Below are 25,680 nucleotides of genomic sequence, written 5' to 3' on the forward strand. Positions count from 1 at the left end.
TTTTTTAGAGTATATAAACCAATCTCGGCTTTCAACTATGAATTTGAAGTTTATAAATCAATCCATGCTAATAACATCCACATTTCAAGCTCATTACGCTCTTACATTAGACGGCGTGATATAATATACACGTAAAAATTAAACTAATCTTGGAATTTAACAATTAGATTAAACTTTTTTGTTAAATTATTCCTCTTTTAAGTTAATTAAGGTTTTTTTTTTTTTTTTTTGGCTTTTACTATGAGAATTACAGTTCAATCTTTGATGTTGGCAAAATAAAAGTAAAAATTGTTACAAAAGATGATAATTTGATGATTTGTATTTTCGTCCCATGAAGTATCAGTAGTTACATTTTTTTTTTAGGAAAATATTATTAGTTACATTATAGTGCAAAAGAATGTGTCTAAATTAGTCAAAAAGTAAAGGAAATTGATTTAGTGCAAAATAATTTGCCAAAAATAAACAAAAAGTAAAGGAAATTGATTTGTCTTAAGATGTATCACCTAAGGTCTCAACACTTTTCGCCACCAGGCCTCATAACATCAAAAATTCCTCAAAAAACGTGGATTATAGCATTCAATTTTGAAATTTTTAGACCTTTTTTCGCCCAAAAATAAAAATTGCCGAGATGTTTACCATGGTCCCTCATACCCTCCGGGAGTCCAATTGGGTGGGTGGAACCATCCAATTGGCCTTAAAACAATCAATTTACCCGTTCGAAACTTGCACCGATTTCGTGAACTCAAGCCTACAACGAACATTTATGACAACATATAATGGTCATATATGACCGTAAGATATATCCCATAGGGTCTCAACACTTTTCGCCACTGGGCCCCGCAACATCAAAAATTCCTCAAAAAGCGTGGATTATAGCCTTCAATTTTGGAATTTTTGACCTTTTTCGCCCGGAAATAAAAATTTTCGAGATGTTTAAAATGGTCCCTAATACCCTCCGGGAGTCAAATTGGGTGGGTGGAACCATCCAATTTTATTTAAAACGGTCAATTTACCCGTTCGAAACTTGCACCTATTTCATGAACTCAAGCGTACAACGGACATTTATGACAACATATAATGGTCATATATGGTTCCAAACGTCATTATATGACCCTAAGATGTATCCCTTAGGGTCTCAACACTTTTCGCCGCAGGGCCCTGTAACATCAAAAATTTCTCAAAAAGCGTGGATTAGCCTTTAATTTTGGAATTTTTTGACCTTTTTTCACCTGATATTAAAAATTGCCGAGATGTTTACCATGGTCCCTCATACCCTCTAGAAGTCCAATTGGGTTGGTGGAACCATCCAATTTGCCTTAAATCAATCGATTTACCTGTTCGAAATTGGCACCGATTTCGAATTTTTAAGACAATAAATTATATTAACTTCGTTGTTTTAACTTTGCATTACTTGTATTTAAAGGAAGTTTCACAAATATTGTATCATCTCAATGATAACTTTCAAGTAATTAATCAATAATTAATTAATTGGGTATTTAGCAATATTTAAAGAGCAGAGGAAGTATATGTATGTAATCCTTTGTTTAGAAATAATCAATTGAAAGTATATAGCTAAATTTCATACACTAATTTGTAACACTACTATAACGTTATCAATAATTCCTCTTTGAATGCTTATTAGTAACCTTTTATGTATTTTAAATAATCCCAGTTTGCATTGCCAATAATCACACTATTATTTGAACGTGTCACACCATTGAATAATGGTGTGGCGTGTGGCAAATATATAAGAATTAGTATTTCCTAAAGAAAAAGTTGGTGTATAAATTAATACGAGTAGTTAAAGTTAGAAAAATAAAACAAATACTTACTAAATAAGCAATTTTTGTTTTAATTAATCTCATATTATTGGACCTAACTCGATCGATCTAGATGACTTAATCAATGAAAACTAAACTACCATAATTAATCATGTCCTGAGAATAATTATTTTTATTTAAGACAAGGACAATAAAAAATAAATCCAAATCTTATCTTAATTAGCATTGATCTTCCCATTATAGCTGGCTATTTAAATTTTAAAATTTTATAAAAGAAGCGCAAAAGCAATGATATAGATAAAATATGATCTTCGATCTTGAGTTACATGCAATTATGCATTTATATAAACAAAAAATGGGACTTCAAAAGATAATCGTATCGGAATGCCGGTCATTTTATATAAAATTATCAATTAAGCTGCTGACTATTCTTCTTAGCTAGGCATTAGCTAATAGCTATAAAAACTATGTAATTGACCAAGTATGTAATGCGTATCAGAATTAGAGATCTCGGTGTAGGCATTACCTTTAACCCTGAATAATAATGCACGTTAATTGTTGTACAACTAGCCAACTATTCATTAAACGTGACAACAAGTTAGTATGTAGTTACCAAATTTTTAAAGCTTTACAATACAACCTACTATATTTACCCCGTAGAATTCATACATTTTCTTCACACAACAAAAAACAAAAAAAAAGTAATAATTCTAGTTTTAGATTTAAGAGAAGATATGGAAAGAGTGAAATCTTCAACGGTGGTACTAGCCCTTGGGCTCCTTCTAATGACCCTTGTAGGGGATTGTTATGGCAACCTTGAATTCGGCTACTACAAGAAGAGATGTAGCAAAGTCGATGCTGAGGCCATCGTTTTCTCCATTGTTAAGAAGCATTTCAATGAAGATAAGGATACCGTTGCTGATCTTATTCGCTTGCAGTTCCATGATTGTTTCGTTAGGGTGAGTGACAAAGTTTATTGATGATTTAATATTATTTACAACCCTTGTTATGTTTTATGTACGCATGTACTTAGTATATTTTGTACTAATTTTTTTTTCAAAAAAAAAAAACCTAATGATGCGTGTATTGATAAAAAAAAAATGTAGGGATGTGATGCATCAATTTTGCTCGAAGGTCAAGGCACCGAGAAAACAGCACCCCCAAACCTAAGTGTTCGAGGTTTTGATATCGTTGAAGAGGCAAAGGTTGCTCTTGATAAACGATGCCCTGGAATTGTCTCTTGTGCTGACATTATTATCCTGGCTGCTAGAGATGCTACATACTTGGTAAGCCACTAAGCCTTGATTTTAAACCTAGAACATTGTACTTTAGCTTGTTAAATTAAGGCCTCTTAAATTTTTTTTTTTTTTTTTTTTTGTTTAACTTTTGGTGTTCCACCCACTTCACCCTTTTTGGGTTAATCCGAATTCGGGGATCAGTTTCGGGTGGTTAGGTTTCAGTCCCCTCCCAATTGTTGTTGCAAATTTAAAAAATCAACTGTAAAAAAGTATTTAATAAATATTGTTCAAATTAATTTCCTTTGCTAATTCTACATTTCTACGTACTCCACAGGGTGGAGCATCTTGGTACAACGTTGAAACTGGAAGAAAAGATGGTCGTATATCAAAAGCTAGTGAAGCACTTCAGTTGCTTCCAAAGCCAAGTATCCCAGTCCCCCAAGCTGTTAAATTGTTTGCTCAACACGGCTTAAACACCGAGGACTTTGTATACCTTCTAGGTAATTTAATTATTCTTGTTCATATATATAGGAGGCATGTAACACACACAAGAGTTCGCATAATGAACAATATTCTTCGTAATATAGCTTAATCATAAGGATCATATATAGTAATCACGTTTGTAATTGTTCTACAGGTTGTCACACTGTTGGAACTGCACATTGTAACAATTTTCAAGACCGTCTATACAACTTCCACAATACTGGGAAACCAGACCCAGCCATGTCCCGTGGCTTGCTCAAATCCCTAAAGAAAACTTGTCCACGCTACACCGTGTCTAGCAACGAGGCATTCCTTGACCAAACTAAGGGAAGCGAATTCGTTATGGACAACGGTTTCTTCAAGAAAATAATGAAAGGAGAAGGTATTCTTGAAGTTGATCAGCAATTAGCTATGCATCCTTTGACTAAGGACATTGTCAAAAGAGCTGCTGACGACGAAAAAATATTTAGGACTAAAATCGGTCCGGCCATGCGCAAATTGGCCTTAGTTGGAGTTATCACTAAGGGTGAGGTTAGACTTGGAACTTGCAAGAAGGTCCGCTAGAAAATTTCGAATTTTAACCACATTTTTACTTACATTATTTATTTGATTGTACCTCGATTATTTCATTATATTGCTTCAATTTCTTAAAGGATTTTTGTTTGAATTCATTATGTACTTGTTGAAGTGTTTTTTCGCTGTTTAATTAATGCAATATTATTAATAAGATAACTATACTTATTTGTCGAAGGTTGTGATTAATCTTATGATGATGAAAAGATGTATATCTTGCTATTGATTAATAGGAAAACTCAAATAACATACACCTTATTCCAATGCATATATAGTTGAAACTTTGAGATTGTTCGTGGGATTATTGGTGGTGAATCTGGTCAAGACAATACTTTTCTCAATTTCCTCTAGATAGAACGGACTATATATATGTTTTGGCAAAGGGCATAAAAGATTTTCTAAGCTATAATCATGAATGATGACACAGGAAAGATAACATACAAATGATACAATGATGTACAATATAGCAACTTAGCGAGTTTGGCCTAACATTCTACTCCGTAACAAGTTTAACACGGTTTATTAGGCCCAAAAAACAAGCAATGAGTTTCAGACTCATGACTCATGAGTACTAACTTTTGGACTCCCACATCCGATCCAAGACCTATGTTTAATTTCCTTACCGTAAAGTTGTCCAAAAAAAAAGAAAAATGCTATACATAGTCTTAGGGCTACATATAAGCATTAAATTTACACTTGAACATCGTAAAATATTAAGAAATTATTAAAAAAAAAAAAAAAAAAAAACACTAGTTATACTGATTGACGCGTGTTTTTATCATGAATTCCTAATTTATACAATTCTAAAGTGTATTTGATATTTATATATATCCCTGGGCTACATATAGCATTACCCAAAATAAAAAAAAAAAAAATCATTGTGACTCATTGTTATGTTACTCTATTTTAAACTTATACAAAGTACTCCCTCCGTTTTTAAATACTTGTTTCACTTTCTTTTTTCGGCCGTTTTTAAATATTTGCTCAATTTCCCTATTTGGAAAGCTTTTACAATATTTGAATCGTTTTTCTCACCTAGTGGACCCAAAAAATATCATATTTTATTAATTTCATATTCTCTCTCCTCCAAATTCTCCACTACTTTTGCTTTTTACAATTTTTTATTCTTCCACCAACTCCACTACCTTCATATTTTATTATTTTCTTCAATTTCTCCTAAAACTCCACGCATGAAAAAAATAGAGCAAGTATTTAAAAATGGAGGGAGTACTTCTTAAAATAAGTGAAAATGACGTAAATAAAATCGTGACCTTAGAGTTTATATTATAACCCAATATAGTATGTCAAGTTTTGATCAGTTAGGAAATAAATGCGAAGCACAGGGTGAGGAAATTTTTGTATAATGACACCACAACCGGCCACAACTACAGACAGAACAAGTCACATGGACAAGGATATTCATATGCTCATTCATATCTTCCTCAATACCCCATTTTTTTTTTTTTTTTTTTTTAAAAATCATATAATATTATATGCTCAGAGTATTCAGCAATAATATAAAGTATTTCGTGTTTGTTTTTTAAAAGTTTTTTTTTGGTATAAAATTGTACAAGTCCTTCGTACATTACTTCCTGTTTGCTTGAGGAGAATATGTAGTGCAATTGTGCAAATACTCGGCAAAATCTGAGTCAGATTAAACAAATGAAACACCAATTCAATAATCTACTTAAATAATGGGGAGCCTATTTCAATTGTGGTTTATTTTTTTTTTTCTTTTTTTCTAAATTTTATATGGATATGTAGTGCATTTATTTATGTTGCCGGCTTTGTACACATTAACCTCAAATGGTTTACATATGTTGATAAACAATAAAGGTACTTTATCAAAATTTTATTTGAACTTAACTAAAAATTAATCAAAATGTACTTAAATTAAATTATACTCCCTTCATTATTGAATGTCTCACACGCTTTAACTAGCACAATATTAACCAGTAATTCTATGCTATTATATAATTAAAATGTTAATAAGTATGTAATATTTGAATTTATCTTGTTGTACATTGAAATATCAAAATTTTCTAATTTATATAATACATGATTAAAGATATTGGTAATGAAAGCTATGATTAAGTCAAAACGTGTCAGGAACACAGGGAGCTAGTGATTAAAACTGTAGAACTTATTTTTGTTTTAAATTCAACTTGGGTAGCTACTTTTTATCAACCCTGAAGACAACTAATTTATTTTTCATGAACTTGTCTTGTCTATGAACTTGGGTAGCTATCATTAGCACATGTTTGTATTTACGTGTTAATATCTTTGTTTCGCACAAGTTTTACTAATACTAAGATTTATAATTGTTTTTTAGTTAAAAATACAGCATAAATTTAATATTTTGAAAATATGCATTGTTTATTGCTTCAATAATCGGTTACAGTATGACAATTACATTTAAATATAAAGTCAATACAAAATATATACTTGTATATAACTGATACAAATGTCAAAGTGATGTACCTATTTAGATAGAACTGTGTCAACAAATATCCCTGTTCGATCTATTTTTATTTCTCTTATAAAGTACTTTTTTTGTCTCTTAAAGATTATCCTAAATGTTTATGCTTATATTTTTATGATATTAGTTAACATTGTACTACAAATTACAATTGAGTTTGGGGATTTGAATAAAAGATTGTACACGATTTCTCAGTCTTAATTGTTACTAGGAAGTACTAAGTCTCTCATAAATTCTGTGATAGTCAAGATCAGATAATGCATTTTAAGTAAGAATGTCAGTACACCAAAACCTGGTAAACTTTTGGGTAGAACGGACTCACGGTGAGTCCATCTTCATTCTCCAATTTTCCTTCTTTCCTTTTCTCTCTCCTCAATTATTCACTCCTCTGCTCTCCTCTCTCTCTCCTCCCTTTTCTCTGGCGACCTCTCCCTCGATATTCACACTCTTCCCATCATCGATCTTGATACGAAAGCCCCGAAATTGACCCCATTAAAGGTGCTCTTCTCATTGTTACTCCCTTTGATCAATCGAAGTTTCTGGTTTTTTTCAGACTTTGCCTAACTCTTCAGCTCTTCAATGGCTAACTCCTCCTCAGACGTTTAAAAAATTGTTGCCTTTTGTTTATACTCGAGGTCAGGCGATTCATAGGAGTCGCCATGTTCCTATTGCTGATGAGATCATTGCTTGTTCTTATTGCTATGAATTTCTTGTTTGCTACAGTAATAAGAAGGAGAATTCTCTTCTTAAAGCTATTGATAATAAAATTTAAATATAATGTCAGATATTAAGTTTTTAATGTCATATATTAACCTTTTAATGTTTGATATGAAACTTATAATGTCAAATATAAAACTTTTGATGTCAGACATTAAACTTTTAATGTTTGCATGATAGTAAACTTGTAAGGTTTGATATTAGAATATTATTATCAGATATAAGAATATTATTGTCAGGTATAAGTATATTAGTGTCATGTATTAGAATATTATTGTCAAATATTAAAATATTAGTGTCATGTATAAGAATATTATTGTCAGGTATAAGAATATTAGTGTCATGTATTAGAATATTATTGTCAGATATTAAAATATTAGTGTCATGTATAAAAATATTAGTGTCATGTATAAGAATATTATTGTCATGTATTAGAATATTAGTGTCATGTATTAGAATATTATTGTCAGATATTAAAATATTAATGTCATGTATAAGAATATTAGCGTCATGTATAAGAATATTATTGTCATGTATTAGAATATTAGTGTCATGTATTAGAGTATTATTGTCAGATATTAAAATATTAGTGTCATGTATACGAATATTATTGTCAGATATAAGAATATTAGTGTAATGTATTAGAATATTATTGCCAGATATTAAAATATTAGCGTCATGTATAAGAATATATATTAGTGTCATATATTTGAATATTAACACATGTGAAGGACATTTACAGCTTCATTCATCATTTGTTTTTAGGTTTAGCAAAAAGGGAGAGAAGTTGATGATTATGTGAGTACCCACCGACATTATCTTCTGAAATAACAAGAAAGCTAAACATTTATGAGGCATGCAATTTCTTCATAACTATATTAGGTAACATTCACATTTATTTACAAAACAAGTTTTCTGGAATCAATAAATTCGAATGGTGAAAGCATAATGAAGTAAATAGTTCAGAAATCAAATGAAAAACCAGATTTTTGATCCGATTTTCTCTCTCATATAACTTCATTTTTAGTTGTTGTAGGAGAGAGAAAGGTCGAAGTATCAAAGAGTCGGTAGTTTCTCGATCTAGACTCGGAAGCCGATCTTCAAAGCTCAACCTTCTTCTTCGGAGTATCAACAATGAAAAACAATCCAAGAAAATGGAGGAAGAAGCAGTACTAAGGCAGAGTTGGTGTCGCGGGCCTTGCGATCGGGTTTAGTTACCCCACTCCTTTTTGTTGGCCTTTTGTTATTGAGTCCGGTCTCACACAAAATCTTTTGTTATTTTTATTATGTGTTAGCACTTAACTTAAAAGTTATTTTTATTACCTATTGATAACTCACAATCACTCGTAAAAGTTAAGATATGAGGCAAACATTAAACAATGACGTGACTAAAAGAAGTACTCATAACTCGTTGATTTGAAAAAAAACCAACAAAAAATGGTGGGAAAGAGGGGAAAACGAGTAAAGTTGACCCAATAAAAAAAGGAGGCTTAATTATCTTAAACTTTTGTATAATTTTCCGTAAGACAGGGCCAAATTCAGAAAGTGTGACAGAGGTTTTTACAAAAAGGAAAGCTGATTAACCGCAGAACCCTCTCTCTCTTTCTCTCTCCTCTCTCTTTCCTCTGAAAATTGAATTGAATTGAATTGATTGAAGAAGATCTTCACTTTCTATCTCCAATTTCTATCAGAAATGCTTCTTCAATTACTACTTTCCAACTGATTTTGGAAATTATTTCAGGTTCTTTTTCTATTTTTATTATCATTTTTTCCGCACTTTTCTCTTCTTTTTGTTATCATTATACTTCTTATTCTTGTCATTATAATTACAATTATTGGATTTTTTGTTTCTTTCCTTTTGGATTTATTTTTATTTATATATACATAATAATAATCCCAAAAATACCCAACATTTATATGTTTCTTCATGATTTAATTTCGCAATTTCAGGTTTTGTTTCACTTTTTTAGAATCACCCTCTAGATTTTAGGGCGGTTTTAAGACAATGTTCTATATTTTAGGAAAAAGGGTTTTTAAATTTTGGGTAGTTTCTTTTCAATTTTGATTAAAAAAAATAAGGGGAATTTACCAATTTATTCTTAAAAATAGTTGAATTTCTTAAATTTATAGTCTTTGTAATTGCACTGCTCTTAATTTTCACATTTGTAGTACAAAAGTTTTTGTCTTTAACATTTTTTTTGGATGAACAGTTGAACATACCCTGTTTATTTACCAGTTTTTTTTTTTCTGGGATCGGGTTTTTTTTTCACAGAAATATGAATAAAAAAAAAATTTAAAAATTTTATACTTGTATTAATTATGGGGTAGTTGTCATTGACAAATTCTAGGAAACCATCGCATTTCACTGGGTTGACTACGCACGTTCTTTTCTTGATTGAGCTTTCTTATTTTATGTATTAATTTATACTTTCGCTTTTATTTTTTTGTTAATGTTAAAGAGATCATACATTAAGATAGAATTAGATTAAATTAGTTTAATTGTTGATTATCGAGTAATTTGAACACTAATTGTGGACTGACACGGTCATTAGCTACTTGTTGGAGGCCACGCATGACACATGTAGTTGCACCTACGCCTGCGGCTGGCGACGTTACTTGGTTTTATTGGACCTCTTCTATACGTGTTCTATCTTGTCACTATTATACTTATATAGTTTATTTTCGTAAATCGTTATATTAATATATTATTACTCGATTTACTCTATCCGTCCTTATTTAGTTGTCACATTACTGCATTAGTATTAGATTACACTATTGATTTCGGGCTGAGGAAGGGTGATGGAAAGGGGTAGTAGGGGGATGTTGTATAATGTGGGAATTTATCTGTCAATGCCTTAGTAGAGACCCCGGATAATCGGATGGAAATAACATTTGTGTGCCATTGTACAAGGATATTGATGTTTGTAAGAAGCTTGATTTTAGACATGCACCAGCCATTGAGATGTTAAAGAGTTGACAACAATGAGAATTCTAAGGAAATTGTCAAAGTAATTGAATGTTGTACATATACCAATGAGTTAGAAAAAATTATACTTGTGCAGCAACCATTTACAGCAAATTATTAGGTGATATGTTGAAAATTTGAGGGAGACAACAAAGGGTCTAACTAGTGTGTGTCAGTGTGTCTTCTAGGTTGTTAATAGCTACTCTTGGTTGTACCTAATAGACTCTTCTAATCATTATGTGCTTGAGTCTTTAGGTGAGAGTCGCGAGACTATTATTTCCTGCCAAAAATGGGGTGTTTTAGGTAGTAAAAGACATTTGCTTGGTTTACAATATTTTGGCAGTATTTTTCCTTGTAGAAAACAACTAATGAATATGTGTGCTCGATTATTCCCTGTTTATTAGTAGCAAAAAAGACACAATCTATCATGAGAGTATTATCTTTAGTTTATGTGCACTTAATTGCTGAAATGTTAGATTTTGAGTTGAAGTTTGTGAAGCCTTGATCTCATTTGCTTATGTTTTTTAACAAAAAAATTGACTCACAATCACAAGCGCATGTCTAGAGCACCATATCCATAGCTAAATGAATCAATTTAAATAACCAAATTCTTAACTTGCCTTTAGTGAGGGTATAGAAAGAATGTTGATCTGCTTTTGTTTTCTTGGTTATTTCAGTGGCTGCCGAGGGATTTTGATTTTAGTTTGTGTTTGCCAAATTTTGGTTTTGTTGTTTGTAGCCCTGCTCTTTGTTAGTGATATCATCAATATAGCTTTGTGCTGCAAAATTTTTACTGTAATTCTCTTTGATAATGATGCTTTTGAGAGTGCATATCACTTCAGGTTATGAGAATTGTATTTGCAACAATGTGCACGTGTGGGAATATTTTTCGAAAAATATTTTTGAGAAGCTGATGATACATATTACAAACTACTTAGTATTCAATTACTAACTATTGATAGTGTTGAAACTTGGTAATAGTGAAAGGGGCTTACTAAAGATTGATAACATGAAAAGAGCTGTTTTTTGTTTGTGTTATAAGAGATGGAGCTATGTAGCCTATATATTTTCCTTTCTTACTCCCTCTCTTTCTGTGTTAAGTAGTTAGAATGCTTATCTGCTATTAAATCTGTTTGCAGGTTTAAATTTCCAACAGCACATTTCCCCTTTATTGGATCTTGTTCTATCTAGGATAGCAAGTTGAAAGAAATGGCAACTTCATCGGTAAGAAGTTATACTTTCTCGTTTTTTATTTGGATTTGCTGTGTCAAAATAACAGGTTGTCTCTTACCTAATTGTGAAGGTCCTTTTCTTTGCTTTCTTTTCTTGTAAAACTCTTTGATGTACAACATTAGGTTTATCTTTTCTGCCTATGCTACTGTATCACTCATCTTCAATCACTTAGTAATTTACTATTAGGGGAATCTACAACATAATTATTATTTTTATGGTAGCGTGATAATTCAACTATTGTTTTCATCCTACGCTCTACCTTAGTGTTTCATGATACTAGAAAGTGAAACACTGTATTTATGAGAGGACCCTTCAAGATATCTAATGTCTGGTCAATAAGAAATAAATTTTTTTTAAAAAAAAGGGACCAAGAGTATGTTTTACTCTTCAGTGTACATTTTTCATGACAGCTCCACCCAATTTGCATGTGACTAGTCATGATATTGATTTGTTAACGATCTTAGGTATCTTCAAAGAGTCCTTTTAAAGGATCAGAATCAAGAAAATCAAGTTCTTGGTGGTGGGAAAGCCATGTTGGAAGGAACACAAAATGGCTTGCTGAAAATTTAGAGGGTAAGTAACTTATGCACTTGGCTTTAAGCGTTTTCTTTTGTCACACATGTCTTCCATCTAGTTTGCTACCAGCTGATTTACCACACGATATATAGTCATTGGCGTTTTAGAATCTAATTTCCTATGTGGTATAAAGTTATGCCTCAGCATACAATGCTCTGACAGTAATTTAGTAGCATTGTGGAAGGCCAACCAGCCCATTCCCAAGACTGATGTGGTTTAGGAGAAATGCTAGGGAAGGGCTTATTTTGCACTTTGCAGTCAAGCACCATGTCGAACCTTCCCTACCATGAGGTTTGGGATAATGATTTTTGAGCTATCATCCTCGTGTTTTTAACTTTTTATATTTTTTTGCTTTCCTGAAATCAGTCATGGGAAACATGTTAGCTGGATACTGTGATGTCAATATATTTGGATGGCCGGATTGCAATCTTGCAATTGATTACTGCATTTAAATATTTTTGCTAACTTGGCTGCTTTTGCTTGTGTTTTTGAAAGACTTATAGCATCTTAATGCTTTTGAGTTTCTTTGTATATACTTTTACTTTTTTAATGTCAATTCACAGTTATGTAACCTCTAAGGCATAACCTCAATGGCATGCTCCTCGTATACATAGATAAATCAACTAAAATTGATCGATGTGTTACTGTATTGTGTTCAGTGAATTATCCAAACAATTCCAAACAGATGAGTCTTGAGATAATTTTAATGAGGACTTAAATCCTTTTCTGCAGAGATGGAGCGACATTACAAACATATGCAAAAGTTGATTGAAGGAGATGGAGACTCGTTAGCAAAGAAGGCTGACATGTATTATCAGAAGAGGCCTGAATTACTATCTCATGTAGAAGAGTTCTACCGGATGTACAAGTCACTGGCTGAGCGTTATGAACATTTGACTGGAGAAGTGCGGAAGAACATTCCATCTGACCTACAGTCTCAGGGGTCCATTGGATCAGATGCCAGTGCTGATGTGACTTCTATATGGTCCCCTCAGGATCAAAAGTTTATTCATCGAAAATCTGGTCCTCGGGCTGCTGGCTTTGACTTTTTTCTTGGCCCTAAGAAAAGTGGCTATGATCGATCTGCAAAAGGAGATGAAACACCTTCAGTATCAGACTCTGAGACAGAATTTTCAGAATCTGATGTGTCCTCTTTATACAGCTACACTGGAATATCAGTGAACACTGGTGAAGAGGAGGTGCAGTCAAGGCCTTTGGAATCAGAAACTGAGAGTTGTGATGTGGAGAAGATGCAGGTGCAGCAGCATGAGAATCGTAATGGATCCTTGAGGAAAATCAGTAGTGGCAATTTTGATGATGTGCATTCTAAAATTGCAGATTATGAAGACGAATTGAAAATGGCAAGGCTTAAAATCTACCAATCAGAGGAAGAAATTGCTAACTTGAAAATAGAACTCCTGAAATTTACCAGCAATTCGCTAAACGAGTATCCTGGGGTGGAAAATAGTGTTTCCACAGAAAAGTTTGAGCTGGAAACGGGTGAAAGTAATGTACTAGAAGTAGATGTTTCTCAACCTGAACAGAAGATCCGGACATTATCTGAAGAGTTGAGAATCACAAAGGGGAGACTTCAAGCTTTAGACAAAGAGATGGCACATTTAAGAAAAGAGAACAAGGATTCTTCCGACAACATACGGAAAATGCAGGATCTGCTTAAAATGGCTCAGAAGGAAGCTGCTACATGGAAAGCAAAGATTGAATCTGAGAAACGACAGGCAGCCAAGTTGCAAGAAAGGATTGCAAGGTACAAAACTAGTTTAACAGATCGGGAAAATGAGGTTCGGGATTTGAAAGAAGTGATCTCTGATGCTAATCGTAAGTATCAGCTCCATGCTGAAATAACTAGATTGACTGACGAAAAGACTCGCTTGGAAGAGAAGCTTAGGGAATGGGAAATGAATTGTCATTCTCTGGAAACCCAGCATGGGGCACTGGAGAAAAAATTAAATGATGAAATTGAACACTTGAAAGCGGATATTACTGATAAGACACATAGGCTAGAAATGCTGGAAAGTGACCTTGATGCATACAAGCTAAAATATGAAAATCTATCAAGTGAAAAAGATGAGCTCAACACTGAACTGAGTGCAAGAAATGACCAAATTGCTGAAATGGAAAAGCGTCTGCAGCAGCTGGTTGCTGAAAAGGACGAAACAAGTATAGTGGTGAAGGTTTTAAACTCAAAAGTCGAGGAACTGCGAGAAGAGGTTGAGAGACAGAAAGCCTCGATGTTGGAAACCGCTGAAGGAAAAAGGGAGGCAATCAGACAGCTATGTTTTTCCCTTGAGCATTACAGGAATAATTACCAGCACCTTCGACAAACTGTCACAGGGTTCAAGCAGCTTCATGCTTTTGCATCTTAATAAGTTTTTCTTTCCTGGATAGAGATGTGAAGGCCTCTTTTTTCCTGAGGGTTTGCATATAGATATATAAGATGGATTACCATTTCTTCACTGATTCGTGTACATATATCATCAAGGAATCGGTTTTGGTTTTCTTCTTGTTCCTTTCTTGTTGGGTTTGAAGAATCAGAACTTGTCATGAGCATGCTCACCTGTTAGGGTAGTCACGGCCAGCTTGCTGACCGTCATCTTGATCAAACTCAGTTTAGCGTGGACACTTAAGGAAAACAGCAGCTTTTACTCATTTAACTATATAAGGTTGGTGATTCTTTGTCACTGGTACTTTCGGGTGTTTAATACTAAGTACTTCGTATTTAATTTTTTGGACAGACCTTGAATTAAATTTGTTTCATCTTACAGGATGTTTTTACTCTTTGTACTCTGAATTTCTGAGAGGTGAAGTGGAGCTGTGCAGGTCCATACCCACCGATGGAGGCTGTAGAGCTGGTCTCGTTCGTTTGGAGCCTCGGCAATTATATAGTTTGACAATAACCTTATTGCTGCACATTGAACATCAACACTGTATATTTTCATCTACTTTCTCTGGTTTGCTCCTGTTTTTAAATGGAGGTACTTTGTTGTGTGAGATTGATGTACCTTGTATAAACACATATGTTTATGAACGTTGACATAACATGAATAGAAATGGTTCGCGCCCGGTGCCCTGCCGTGCATCTCCCTATTTGGTGTGTTAATGTGTGGAAGAGTACATGAACATTCCATGAGAAGCTTTAGCTTCTTTCTTTTCTTTTCTTTTTTTTTTCCATTTTTTTTAATATGAGAAGAAGACTCAGAACGTTATAACAAACCGGCCTGGATTAATGGGCTAGAAGAACCCCTTAAAGAATTTGTCCTGATTTAGGATGTGTTTTATTCACCTGATTTTTACTTATCTAAACTTGTCAAAACTTATTTTAATTATAATTTAAACTTGAGCAACCCTTATCGTAACTTATTTTATCTAATCTGAACTAAACTGAACTTATTAAACCTGAAATAAGTGAAAATACGGTGAATAGAACATACCCTTAATCCTACAACCTTAAGATTGTGTGGTGCACGGAAAGTCGTAGCTTGACGAGCTCACATTCTACGTTGGTGGGAGATTGTCTGGCTTTGAAATTTGACCATAAATCATACCATAACCCGTATATATTATGTTGCCTGTTTATTTCGCACGAGGTAAACACAATTTAAAATGGGCGATGAATTCCAATTTCAGGCTAAGACATGTCAAATATTTTTCATACAAAGTCATTTTGATACAACCACCTTAGTAGTGCGCACGTGATGGCTCGGTGACGAAGCTTAAACTTTATTGGCTGATGTTGTGATGACGTCATTCTTTTAACGAAGTACTAGTACATCATTTTAAAATTCCTACAAAAATTTATTTGAAAATTACAGAAACTAATTTTATAATTTATTTAATAACGTATGTTCTCTAAATACCCTCTAAAGTTGGTGTCTACATGTAATAACAAACAAAGCAAATCAAATGCATTTTCATTATGTCTTTACTAGAAAACAAAATATGGAGCATACTCTTTATAATTATTTTCAATGTACATATATAATTTTGTTCTTCTTCATTTGCATTAAAAACTGTAAAATATGAAAATTGGACATTTAGTAAAGGACCCAAGGAAGTATGTTTTTATACAAGGACTTAAGTAATAAGGAGTACTTTGTATATCAATATTCATCTAACATTATCGTTATTTTTCCAAATTTGGACTCCATCATATGGAATACTATTCAATTATAGCCCTGACCTTTTTGGTTTTTGGCACTGGGTAAGGTCGTGTGACATCTAAGGTCATATAAACAAGTTAGACATGAGGAAATACAAGTACAAAAACACGATTTTTTTCTCCTTTCAATAAGTAAGGTTTCACTTTAAATTCTAAAAAAAAAAAACAAAATGAATTTAAATTCGGGACAGAGAGTATATTCAATAATTTCAAAGTTGGAACTTGGGAGCTTTAAAGGAGAATCATTCATCATAGTTAAAGTATGAAATGTACAAGAATGCGATGGCTTAAGTTGACTAGTGAACTTGGGTTAACACGGTGGTAGGAGAAAAGGTTCACTCATTAAACTATTGAAAATCGATTTAGTGGGACTACATATACATTATATATTATATTGAATTGGCTTTATAACCAAAAATTGATCATGAAATAAATAAAGAAATGTGTTTGGATGTCTCTCCAATTCTTCATGCATGTCACTATTAACGGTGGTAGGTAAGATTAAAGAAACCAAAAAATAAATCTCACTAAAACTTTTCCTATGTATTTTGTCTATGCTTATTTTTTACCCATTATTGTCGTTTTCAATTAGGAAACTTGAAGTTTTTGATGATGAGTTAGGTTTGAATTTCATTTTTATTATGTGTTTATTACTCCGTACTACTGTGTCTTTTAAAAGATAATGTTTTTTTTTTTTTTCATTTTTCTTGTTTAACTAGTCAATCCCTATAAATCGAAAAAAAAAAATTACAAATATTATTTTTATCTAAAGGACAAAATTAATGTGTTCGTCTATAGGTAATAGATGAGGACATAAACTCATAATATATTGTAATTCGTTCTACTCCGTAATTTAAATGGTTACTTTCAAATAAAATAAGAATTTTTATTATAAAAGACAACATTAGTATTGTGTCACAAATTTTGACCTGAATTTAATTCAGCTACATGTAACTTAATTTGAAATGAAATTCATCTAATTAAATTATATCACAAGATAAAATGAATGATTCGGCTAATATGATGAGTTAAACTAGTTTACCTTTTTTTTTTTTTGAAGGAAAGCTAATTTACCTTTATAAATTAGGATTTTAGGAAGGAGAGGGTTATGAATTTGACGTCGTGATATTAATAATGTTGTACATTATCGGTACGGAATATATTATAGTAGTCTAACAAATTGAACAAATTGTCATGTGCATTGTAATAATACTCACAAGTTGATCAATTGATCGATAGGGTATTTATACTTAATTAGTTACTTGCTCACATTATCAATTTGGGAATGAAAAAGAGTGAGGGGCACTACGTTGACCGATGAGGGTAGAGACGTGGCCAACGTGGAGACGTGGAGTGCATGTGAAGTGTGAATAAATAATTAAGTGTTGCATTACAAAATTACTTATCTAACATTAAAGTCAAAACTAAAACATAGTTTCCTAAGTAATACAAATAGAATTGTGTCACAATAAGAAATAGGATAATACGAAGTACAATAATAAAATTAACATTAATTGTCCATTCTACATTTCTACCCAATAATGTGTGGTTTCAACCCAAATTAACTAAATAATTACAAAAAAATGCAACTCTCCTAAATAATGCGTTACTTTAAGTTTTAGAACTCTTCTTCTGGATCGTGCCAACAAGTACATTTTCTCGAATTCTTCAGTTGTAGAATTTGAAACAAGTCTCGGTATAAGTTTTGAAACAAGTCTTGATATAAGTTTTGAAATAAGTCGACCATAAATTCTAAAACTGAATCCACCATCTATATTTATATAAATGGGCTCAAGTGACCCCATTTTTATGCATGTGACTCTGCAGTGACGGATCTAGAAATAATTCAATAGGGGCCAAAATCAAGGTTATAGTTTTGTATGGAGCCAATTAGTCAATTTTGTTTAGAAAATTTCAAATAATGCAAATCTAAATTTCAAATAACTCAAATCTATAATAACAAATGGAGGTGAGACAAAGGAGAATAGCTCATAAGTCTACTACAAGTGCTCAAAGTGAGGTTTCATCCTAAAATCAATTGACAATAAGAGGAGTAGTTTGTTTGGGTTATAAGATGAAAGTACTTTGCTTTATTTTTCAATGCGGAACTATCATATGCACACTTGCAAATGACAATCTCCACTTCAAGTGTGAGCCTATACATTCCTCCTTGAACCAAAATGCACCCTGACCCTAGAGAGCCTAGCTTAACACTCACAAATGAGCATTATCGACTTAAGGCATGCTATCAGTTGGTGTAATCAAATCTAGATCATCGACGTATATAGATTGTTAGACAAATTATTTTCTCAAGGAACTTGCATGATATAATAACCTAACAAACCCGACATATATACATAAACCATGGATGGATATAGTACTCCAAATAACAAATTGCAAAAGGGTAACAACCGATTTAAGCATTTAGTGTCGCTTGCAAATTTTACTCTTGCCACCTGCAACTGGGTATTACAAAAGTTGTAACTCCTTCCGTGTGGTTTGACCTGCGCCAACAAAGAGTCTGATATCCCTCAAATGAATAACTATGTAGCTTTCCTTGTTCACCTTGTCCTGCCAGAGTGAACTCGAATCCACCCTATAGGACAATCACGAGCAAAACATATTTCCAAAATCTAATACTCCTCAAATTCCAAGTTATAATTTAGGGAAAATTATGGTCAAATTTTTAAAATTGACTACAAAAAATCACAATAGAGCAATTTTTAAGAGATAAAGGGGGAAGTGATTTTGGCACACCCTAAAATGATTTTGGCACACCCCGATGTGAGTGCACAGTTTTCTATGCTCTTCTCACATAGGGGTGTACCTAAATCAATTTAGGGTGTGCCAAAATCAATTCCCGACAAAGGCATGATTCATGCTTTAGTCATATCAAATCACATAAAATTTTGTGACTGACAATCAGAAATCAAAGTAAATAGAACCAAACCATCCGTTACCATGCATGTCATTTAATGAAGATCATCTACTCCCATTTTTGGTATTTTCTCCTTGAATGAAAATAAAACAAACTCCATAAAAAAAAATGAATAAAATATATTCTTTTAAATAAAATTAATTTAGTGTTGAAAAAATAAGAGCCTTTTCTTATGCTCACCAACCCGCTCACCTACTCCCGTCTCACTCTTCTGATTCACCACACAACCACGTCAATCCTCTCCTACCCATATAACTCACTCACTCAACTACAACTACAACTACAACTCCGTTATTTATTAACGCCGTTTATTATAACGCCGTTAAGTCAGCTCAACTCAACTATGGTTCACCCACCCACCCCCACTTTCCCTTCTTCTCACGCGCCTTTTTTCTCTCACCTAACTAACCCCCTCTTTTATTTATTTATTTATTTTTCTTATCCTAAGTTCCATCAAAATTAATTTTTTCATCAAATTTGGTCCCACATAACATTAATCCTCTCTATAAATAACGTTCCATCTACTCAACTCACATTTCAATTTCAACCCACTTTTCATTTGGTTGTTCATTCTCATTTTACAAAAAACCAAACCAAAACAAATCAGTAATAATATTTTGGTGGCCCGGGGCAAAAAGAGGAGAGAAATATGGATCTCCTTCTACTCCAGAAGGCATTGTATGCGATATTCTTCGCAATAATAGTCGCGATTGTGATCTCAAAGTTAAAAGGTAGGAAGTTCAAGCTTCCCCCCGGCCCAATCCCAGTTCCCATTTTCGGGAACTGGTTACAGGTCGGGGATGACTTGAACCACAAGAACCTAACCGGTCTTGCCAAGAAATTCGGTGACATTTTTCTATTGAGAATGGGTCAAAGAAACTTAGTCGTGGTTTCGTCCCCCGAATTAGCCAAAGATGTTCTCCACACCCAAGGTGTCGAGTTCGGGTCACGAACCCGAAACGTCGTGTTTGACATCTTCACCGGGAAGGGTCAAGACATGGTGTTCACCGTGTACGGCGAACACTGGAGGAAGATGAGGAGGATAATGACGGTACCGTTTTTTACCAACAAGGTTGTTCAGCAATATAGGTTCGGGTGGGAGGCAGAGGCCGCGGCTGTAGTCGAGGATGTAAAGAAGAATCCTGAGGCTGCAACCAGTGGTATTGTTTTGAGAAAACGGTTACAACTTATGATGTACAATAATATGTACAGAATTATGTTTGATCGAAGATTTGAGAGCGAGGATGATGAGTTGTTTAACAAGCTTAAGGCGTTGAATGGGGAGAGGAGTCGTTTGGCTCAAAGTTTTGAGTATAATTATGGTGATTTTATCCCAATTTTGAGACCTTTTCTCAGGGGTTATTTGAAGTTGTGTAAACAAGTTAAGGAGAAGAGGTTGCAGCTTTTTAAGGATTACTTTGTTGATGAACGAAAGTAAGTTTTTCTCTTCTTTAATTGCTTTCTTTCTTTCTTTCTTTTTTATTATGACTGTTTTATTACTGCTTGCTTTTGGTGGATTGAATTGAAATTGATTTTGTTTTGTTGGGATTTGTTTTATTTGTTGGAATTATAATTGATTTTGTGTTCATTTTGATGGGACGAAATAGTTGGTTGTCTTAATTTGACTTTTACGAGTATTTTTAGCTAGTCCACTCCTTTTTTTGGTTTAACTGATTAAGAGAGTTTTTCAACTTAACTTAATGATCGAGTTTGAGCCTTTAAAATCCATTACTTTCTCGGTTTCATTTTACTTGTTTTCATTAGTAGAGTCTCGTTTACCTACTAATATTACACTACCTTCAATTTTATTACTCGCAGCAAAGAGGTATTATTTATGAGATATAAAATATTTCTTTTTTGCGAGTAATAAGAATCAAAGGTAGTATTAAAGATCAAGATGAAATGAATAACATTTTTAGTAGATTAATCATCTTATAATTGCGAGTTAAACGAGCTCGACTATTTTGTAATTAGTTAGATCTTCGAATTCAGTTACTGTAGGTAGTTTTCGTACAAGTGTCTCTGACTGATAGTAGCAGACAAATCTTACCGTCCTAGAATTTAACCTTTTTTTTTTTTTTAAGTAGAATTCGTAGAATTTAACCTTTTAGTGAAAGAGATGTTACATGTGGCCGAGTATATCTGATCTGTCTTTTGGATTTTACTACGAGTTTTACAACTTTTAATTATCTGTGATTTACTTTAGTAATTTCCAATGTTATGACATCATAGCTGACGAAACTTGGTGATCCTTTTCCTTATCCGTAGGTAGAATACAAGTCATAACGTAGAATTTTATCTTTAGCCTTCTAAATTAAATATTTGTCAGACATTTTCTTCATCGGAAAAAAAAAATGTCACATTAATACATACGAGTAGTATTATGTCATTTTGTGTGTAAATTAAACTATAAGGGGTTCGATCTCAATCCTCAAGTCTTTAACCAAATATTTCGTACAATCTAACTAATGAAAATCATAAAGAGTGATTAGTATGAGTAATAAATTGTACATATTGGCAATTTAGCATTACATTAGCGTTAACATTAACATTAACATTAACATTAGTGCTACGCTACTATGTAGTATGAAGTATTAAAATTAAAAAACATGCTAAGTGACCCTACAGTACAGAGTATATAGATGGATTAAAAATGACATTTTCATGACTTTTAGTATAGTGTTGAAACAAATTGCCTTAATTGAAGATGAGCATATGCTCACCTAATAATGAACAAGATTCTTTTAATAATGCCTGCCCACATGATACATCCGGGGTATATGTATATTCACTATTTGTGATGACTTGGTAGAGGCGGCGGTACATGCGAGGAAAATGTTTAGCTGTGCCAAAAAAACAAACGAGTACCAATCAGTAGACTAAGGGCTTGTTCACATTTACTTAATTTCAGTTCAGTTCAGTTCAGCTCCAATCAGTTCAGTCAGTTCAGCTCCAATCAGTTCAGTTCAGTTCAGTTCAGCTCTTAATTTCCCTCTCACATAAAATATTCATTTCAGCTCAGTTCAGTTCAGTTCAGTTCAGTTCCAATCAGTTCAGTTCAGTTCAGCTTCAATCAGTTCAGTTCAGTTCAGTTCAGCTCAATTCAGTAAATATGAACAGGCCCTAAGTAGCTAAACAACTTACGGATTAACACTAGATGTATAGTACACTTGAGTGTATGATGGAAATAGTCTTTCTCACAAAGGTACTATTGTCGGCAAAAGTCTAGTTTTCTTGCGATCATTTTCGTTAAACATGTGAATGGCATTTTTTAGACGTGAAATTAAATGTTACTTCTATGAATTACTAATTGAATCATAACTTTTCTAGGACAAAAATTAACTTCAATAATTGTTTAAATGATTAAATCAATATTTATTGATACATTTCAGGAAACTAGCAAGTACAAAGGCACCAAGCAACAATGACCTTAAATGTGCCATTGATCACATTCTGGAAGCACAAGAAAAGGGAGAAATCAATGAAGACAATGTCCTTTACATTGTTGAGAACATCAATGTTGCTGGTAAGTAATGAACTTAAAATCCTTATTTTTCTCCCCCTAAACTACATTGGCTCATTTATAATCGTGCACGGGGTTGTTTGGCATCGTTTTTTATTTTTAGTTTTCTGTTTTTTTTTTAAACCAAAAACAAGAAACAACAAAAGGTGTTTCCACTTTTCTGTTGTCAATTTTCAAATTTATCATGATTTTAATAAATTTGACTAATTTTTAATTTATTATATGACATATATCATTTGATTTTAAAAACAAAAAACTGAAAACCACGAGTACCAAACAATCCCGTAGTTGTTTGGCACATGTAGTACACACGCCTATTACTCGTACACATGACATATGTCGCACATGCGTCTAAGAGGCAGGCTGGGTAATCCCCCGATTGCAAGTTAGAATATTTAGGCAATAGTACGCTTATCATTGAGATCGTAGGAGCCCACGATAAGTTAAGTTTGGCACGGGTTGACAAATTCAACTATGTTGGGATTGGGTTGAATTTGACCCAATCGCCCACGTTTGGTGGTAAATTTTTAGCTCACCTACTGGCTACTACACATCCTCCAGTCGTTATTGTGAATCATGATGCCCATACCTTAACTTTTTCCTCTTTGAGTTTGTAGTTGATCTATCCTATTTCACATCTTTTCATCTTTCCAAGAAATTGAGATAATATTAAAAATAGTGAATTGGTACTCCATCTATTTCAATTTAATGATCCAAGTAAAATGGGAAGGAGTTATTCATATTAACGCTAAAAGTGAATTTTAACTTTTACCGAGTTTGAATTGGTGTTTTTAGTTTTACAAGGGTTTTATACTCTAATACTCCTCTCTTAATTTTGATATATAGCTTGTGATTTTCTAAAATTTATGGAGTATTATTACTTTCTTTGTGATTGTTTGCTTTATAATGTTCAAAAAAAAAAAAAAAAAAAAAATCTTAATCATTCCAAATTCCCCTTCAATATTCTTTCTTTCCAAATTTCATGGTTTTTGTCACTCTTATTAATGATCACATATCACGTTATTTTTAATAAATGATACCGAGTAAAGCGTAACTAGACCTGGTTATTGGGCGGGTCGGGTCATGGTCGGTGCGGGTCGGTTGCGGGTCAGGGTCAAAGAGGGTCACATTTTATAGGGTCAATATAGGGTCGGGCCAATGCGGGTCGCGGGTCGATAATGGGCGGGCCTACAAAATATCAATTAAAATAAATATTGGACAAAGCCATTATTAAATACATATGAATACAAATTAATTTATATAATTATTTTTACATTATGTATTTTCTTTATCAACTAAATTGGGAAACACATGTTGGCCCTATATTAACCCTACCCAATAAGGGCCCTGTTCATTAAAAGCCCTATAAGCTTGGCCCTGACCCTGTTATCATTGAACTACCCTGTCCAATAACCACCTCTAAGCGTAACCATTTAAATAAAACAATTGATCTACCAAGTGTAATTAAAATAAAACAAGTGATCATACCAAGTCTACAATTCTTATGATCGTCTTTTTCGGATATTGGTGTACAATATTATGAATTATCTAGCGTGTAAAAGTAGACACCATTGTATGACTTGCCAACTCCCATCACTATAAAAAAAATAATAAAAAATTAAGAACAGTGGAGCTACCAACCCCACTGAAAATGATAGAGGTGGCTTTTAATAAAAACTTTATTATATATTTATAATATAATGTTCAATTGGTCATATACATATGTTACTATGTTATGGTGCAATTCTATAATATTGTTACAAGTTTGAATGTTACTAATTCAATTGAAATTTGAATTTGTGCAGCTATTGAGACAACATTGTGGTCGATCGAATGGGGAATAGCCGAGTTGGTCAACCACCCAGAGATCCAGAGGAAGCTAAGGGACGAGCTAGACACCGTATTAGGCAAGGGTAACCAAATTACCGAGCCAGACATGCACAAGTTGCCATACCTAAACGCCGTGATCAAGGAGACCCTAAGGCTACGTATGGCCATTCCCCTCCTCGTCCCCCACATGAACTTGCACGATGCCAAGCTTGGCAGCTATGACATTCCTGCAGAGAGCAAGATCCTAGTGAACGCGTGGTGGTTGGCTAACAACCCCGCCCACTGGAAGAACCCTGAGGAGTACAGGCCCGAGAGGTTCTTAGAGGAGGAGTCTAAGGTCGAGGCCAATGGCAATGACTTTAGGTTCCTTCCCTTTGGAGTTGGCCGTAGGAGTTGCCCTGGCATCATCCTTGCCCTCCCTATTCTCGGCATTACTATTGGTCGTTTGGTCCAAAACTTCGAGCTTTTGCCACCACCCGGTCAGTCTAAGCTCGACACCACCGAGAAAGGTGGTCAATTCAGTCTGCACATCCTTAAGCACTCAACCATCGTACTTAAGCCAAGGAACTAAATATAACCAACTTTTAGCAAAATAATCTTTTTGCTCTGATCTTTTTTATCTCTGTACTTTCACAGTTGAATTCGAATTTCGATCTCAGAACATTTCGATCTTTCTTCTTTGATTTTGGCACTCTTGTTTTGTTAATTAGTCCAAGTGCTGTTATTATTTATTTTTATTTTGATTACAGAATGTGTATGTGACAAGAACAAGAATTTTCAAGCATGAAATATCATAGTTTATGCGATTGTATACCTTTCTATATGACTCTCAAATTATCATCTCTGCTTCTAAAACTCTTATTGGGCTTTGTTTGTTTCTTCATTCATAGAGTGCAATTCAACATTTTGCAAATTTCTTTTTATACCAAATAGGTTGCAGATTTGGCTTAGGATCATAATACTTTGCAACTTTAATTAAGGATGCGTTCTTTTTATCTAAGCTCTCCATATTTGAAACATAATAATAATTGTATGAAAATAACTTATCTAAATTACACTTCATATTATAGGCCATGAACGGATGCAAAAAAAATTCTTTTGTTATATACTACCTCAAACTATTTAAACTCAATTAAGCAACAAGGACAATACTTTTGTCAAAAAAAA

General features: G+C 33.3%; 3 protein-coding genes across 3 annotated transcripts; all 3 read left to right on the plus strand.

Moving 5' to 3' along the window:
* The first annotated feature begins 2,514 nt into the window (after nt 1-2,514).
* LOC145616116 (peroxidase 57-like) lies at nt 2,515-7,326 on the plus strand. The gene is made up of 5 exons (XM_081670823.1): nt 2,515-2,740; nt 2,888-3,067; nt 3,354-3,519; nt 3,657-4,057; nt 7,108-7,326. The coding sequence occupies exons 1-5, from the start codon at nt 2,516-2,518 to the stop codon at nt 7,324-7,326; spliced, it is 1,191 nt and encodes a 396-aa protein (XP_081526949.1). The 5' UTR covers nt 2,515.
* Nucleotides 7,327-8,816: 1,490 nt separating this feature from the next.
* Nucleotides 8,817-15,317, plus strand: LOC145617692 (protein NETWORKED 4A-like). The gene is made up of 5 exons (XM_081672431.1): nt 8,817-9,012; nt 11,376-11,460; nt 11,934-12,042; nt 12,778-14,726; nt 14,829-15,317. The coding sequence occupies exons 2-4, from the start codon at nt 11,446-11,448 to the stop codon at nt 14,427-14,429; spliced, it is 1,776 nt and encodes a 591-aa protein (XP_081528557.1). The 5' UTR covers nt 8,817-9,012; nt 11,376-11,445; the 3' UTR covers nt 14,430-14,726; nt 14,829-15,317.
* A 4,375-nt stretch (nt 15,318-19,692) lies between these two features.
* On the plus strand, nt 19,693-25,326 carry LOC145616359 (trans-cinnamate 4-monooxygenase-like). The gene is made up of 3 exons (XM_081671070.1): nt 19,693-20,594; nt 22,553-22,686; nt 24,489-25,326. The coding sequence occupies exons 1-3, from the start codon at nt 19,810-19,812 to the stop codon at nt 25,082-25,084; spliced, it is 1,515 nt and encodes a 504-aa protein (XP_081527196.1). The 5' UTR covers nt 19,693-19,809; the 3' UTR covers nt 25,085-25,326.
* The last annotated feature ends 354 nt before the right edge of the window (nt 25,327-25,680 follow it).

Source organism: Chenopodium album, chromosome 26 (genome assembly GCF_948465745.1).
Source record: "Chenopodium album chromosome 26, dcCheAlbu1.1, whole genome shotgun sequence".
NCBI classification, from domain to species: Eukaryota; Viridiplantae; Streptophyta; class Magnoliopsida; order Caryophyllales; family Amaranthaceae; genus Chenopodium; species Chenopodium album.

Excerpts from the sequence above, each read along its gene's own strand:
- LOC145616116 (XM_081670823.1), top strand. The coding sequence starts at position 2,516 with ATGGAAAGAGTGAAATCTTCAACGGTGGTACTAGCCCTTGGGCTCCTT. Across the intron at positions 3,068-3,353 it reads CTAGAGATGCTACATACTTG|GGTGGAGCATCTTGGTACAA; the intron begins GTAAGCCACTAA and ends CGTACTCCACAG. Across the intron at positions 3,520-3,656 it reads GGACTTTGTATACCTTCTAG|GTTGTCACACTGTTGGAACT; the intron begins GTAATTTAATTA and ends ATTGTTCTACAG.
- LOC145617692 (XM_081672431.1), top strand. Across the intron at positions 12,043-12,777 it reads GCTTGCTGAAAATTTAGAGG|AGATGGAGCGACATTACAAA; the intron begins GTAAGTAACTTA and ends CCTTTTCTGCAG.
- LOC145616359 (XM_081671070.1), top strand. The coding sequence starts at position 19,810 with ATGGATCTCCTTCTACTCCAGAAGGCATTGTATGCGATATTCTTCGCA. Across the intron at positions 20,595-22,552 it reads TACTTTGTTGATGAACGAAA|GAAACTAGCAAGTACAAAGG; the intron begins GTAAGTTTTTCT and ends GATACATTTCAG. Across the intron at positions 22,687-24,488 it reads TGAGAACATCAATGTTGCTG|CTATTGAGACAACATTGTGG; the intron begins GTAAGTAATGAA and ends GAATTTGTGCAG.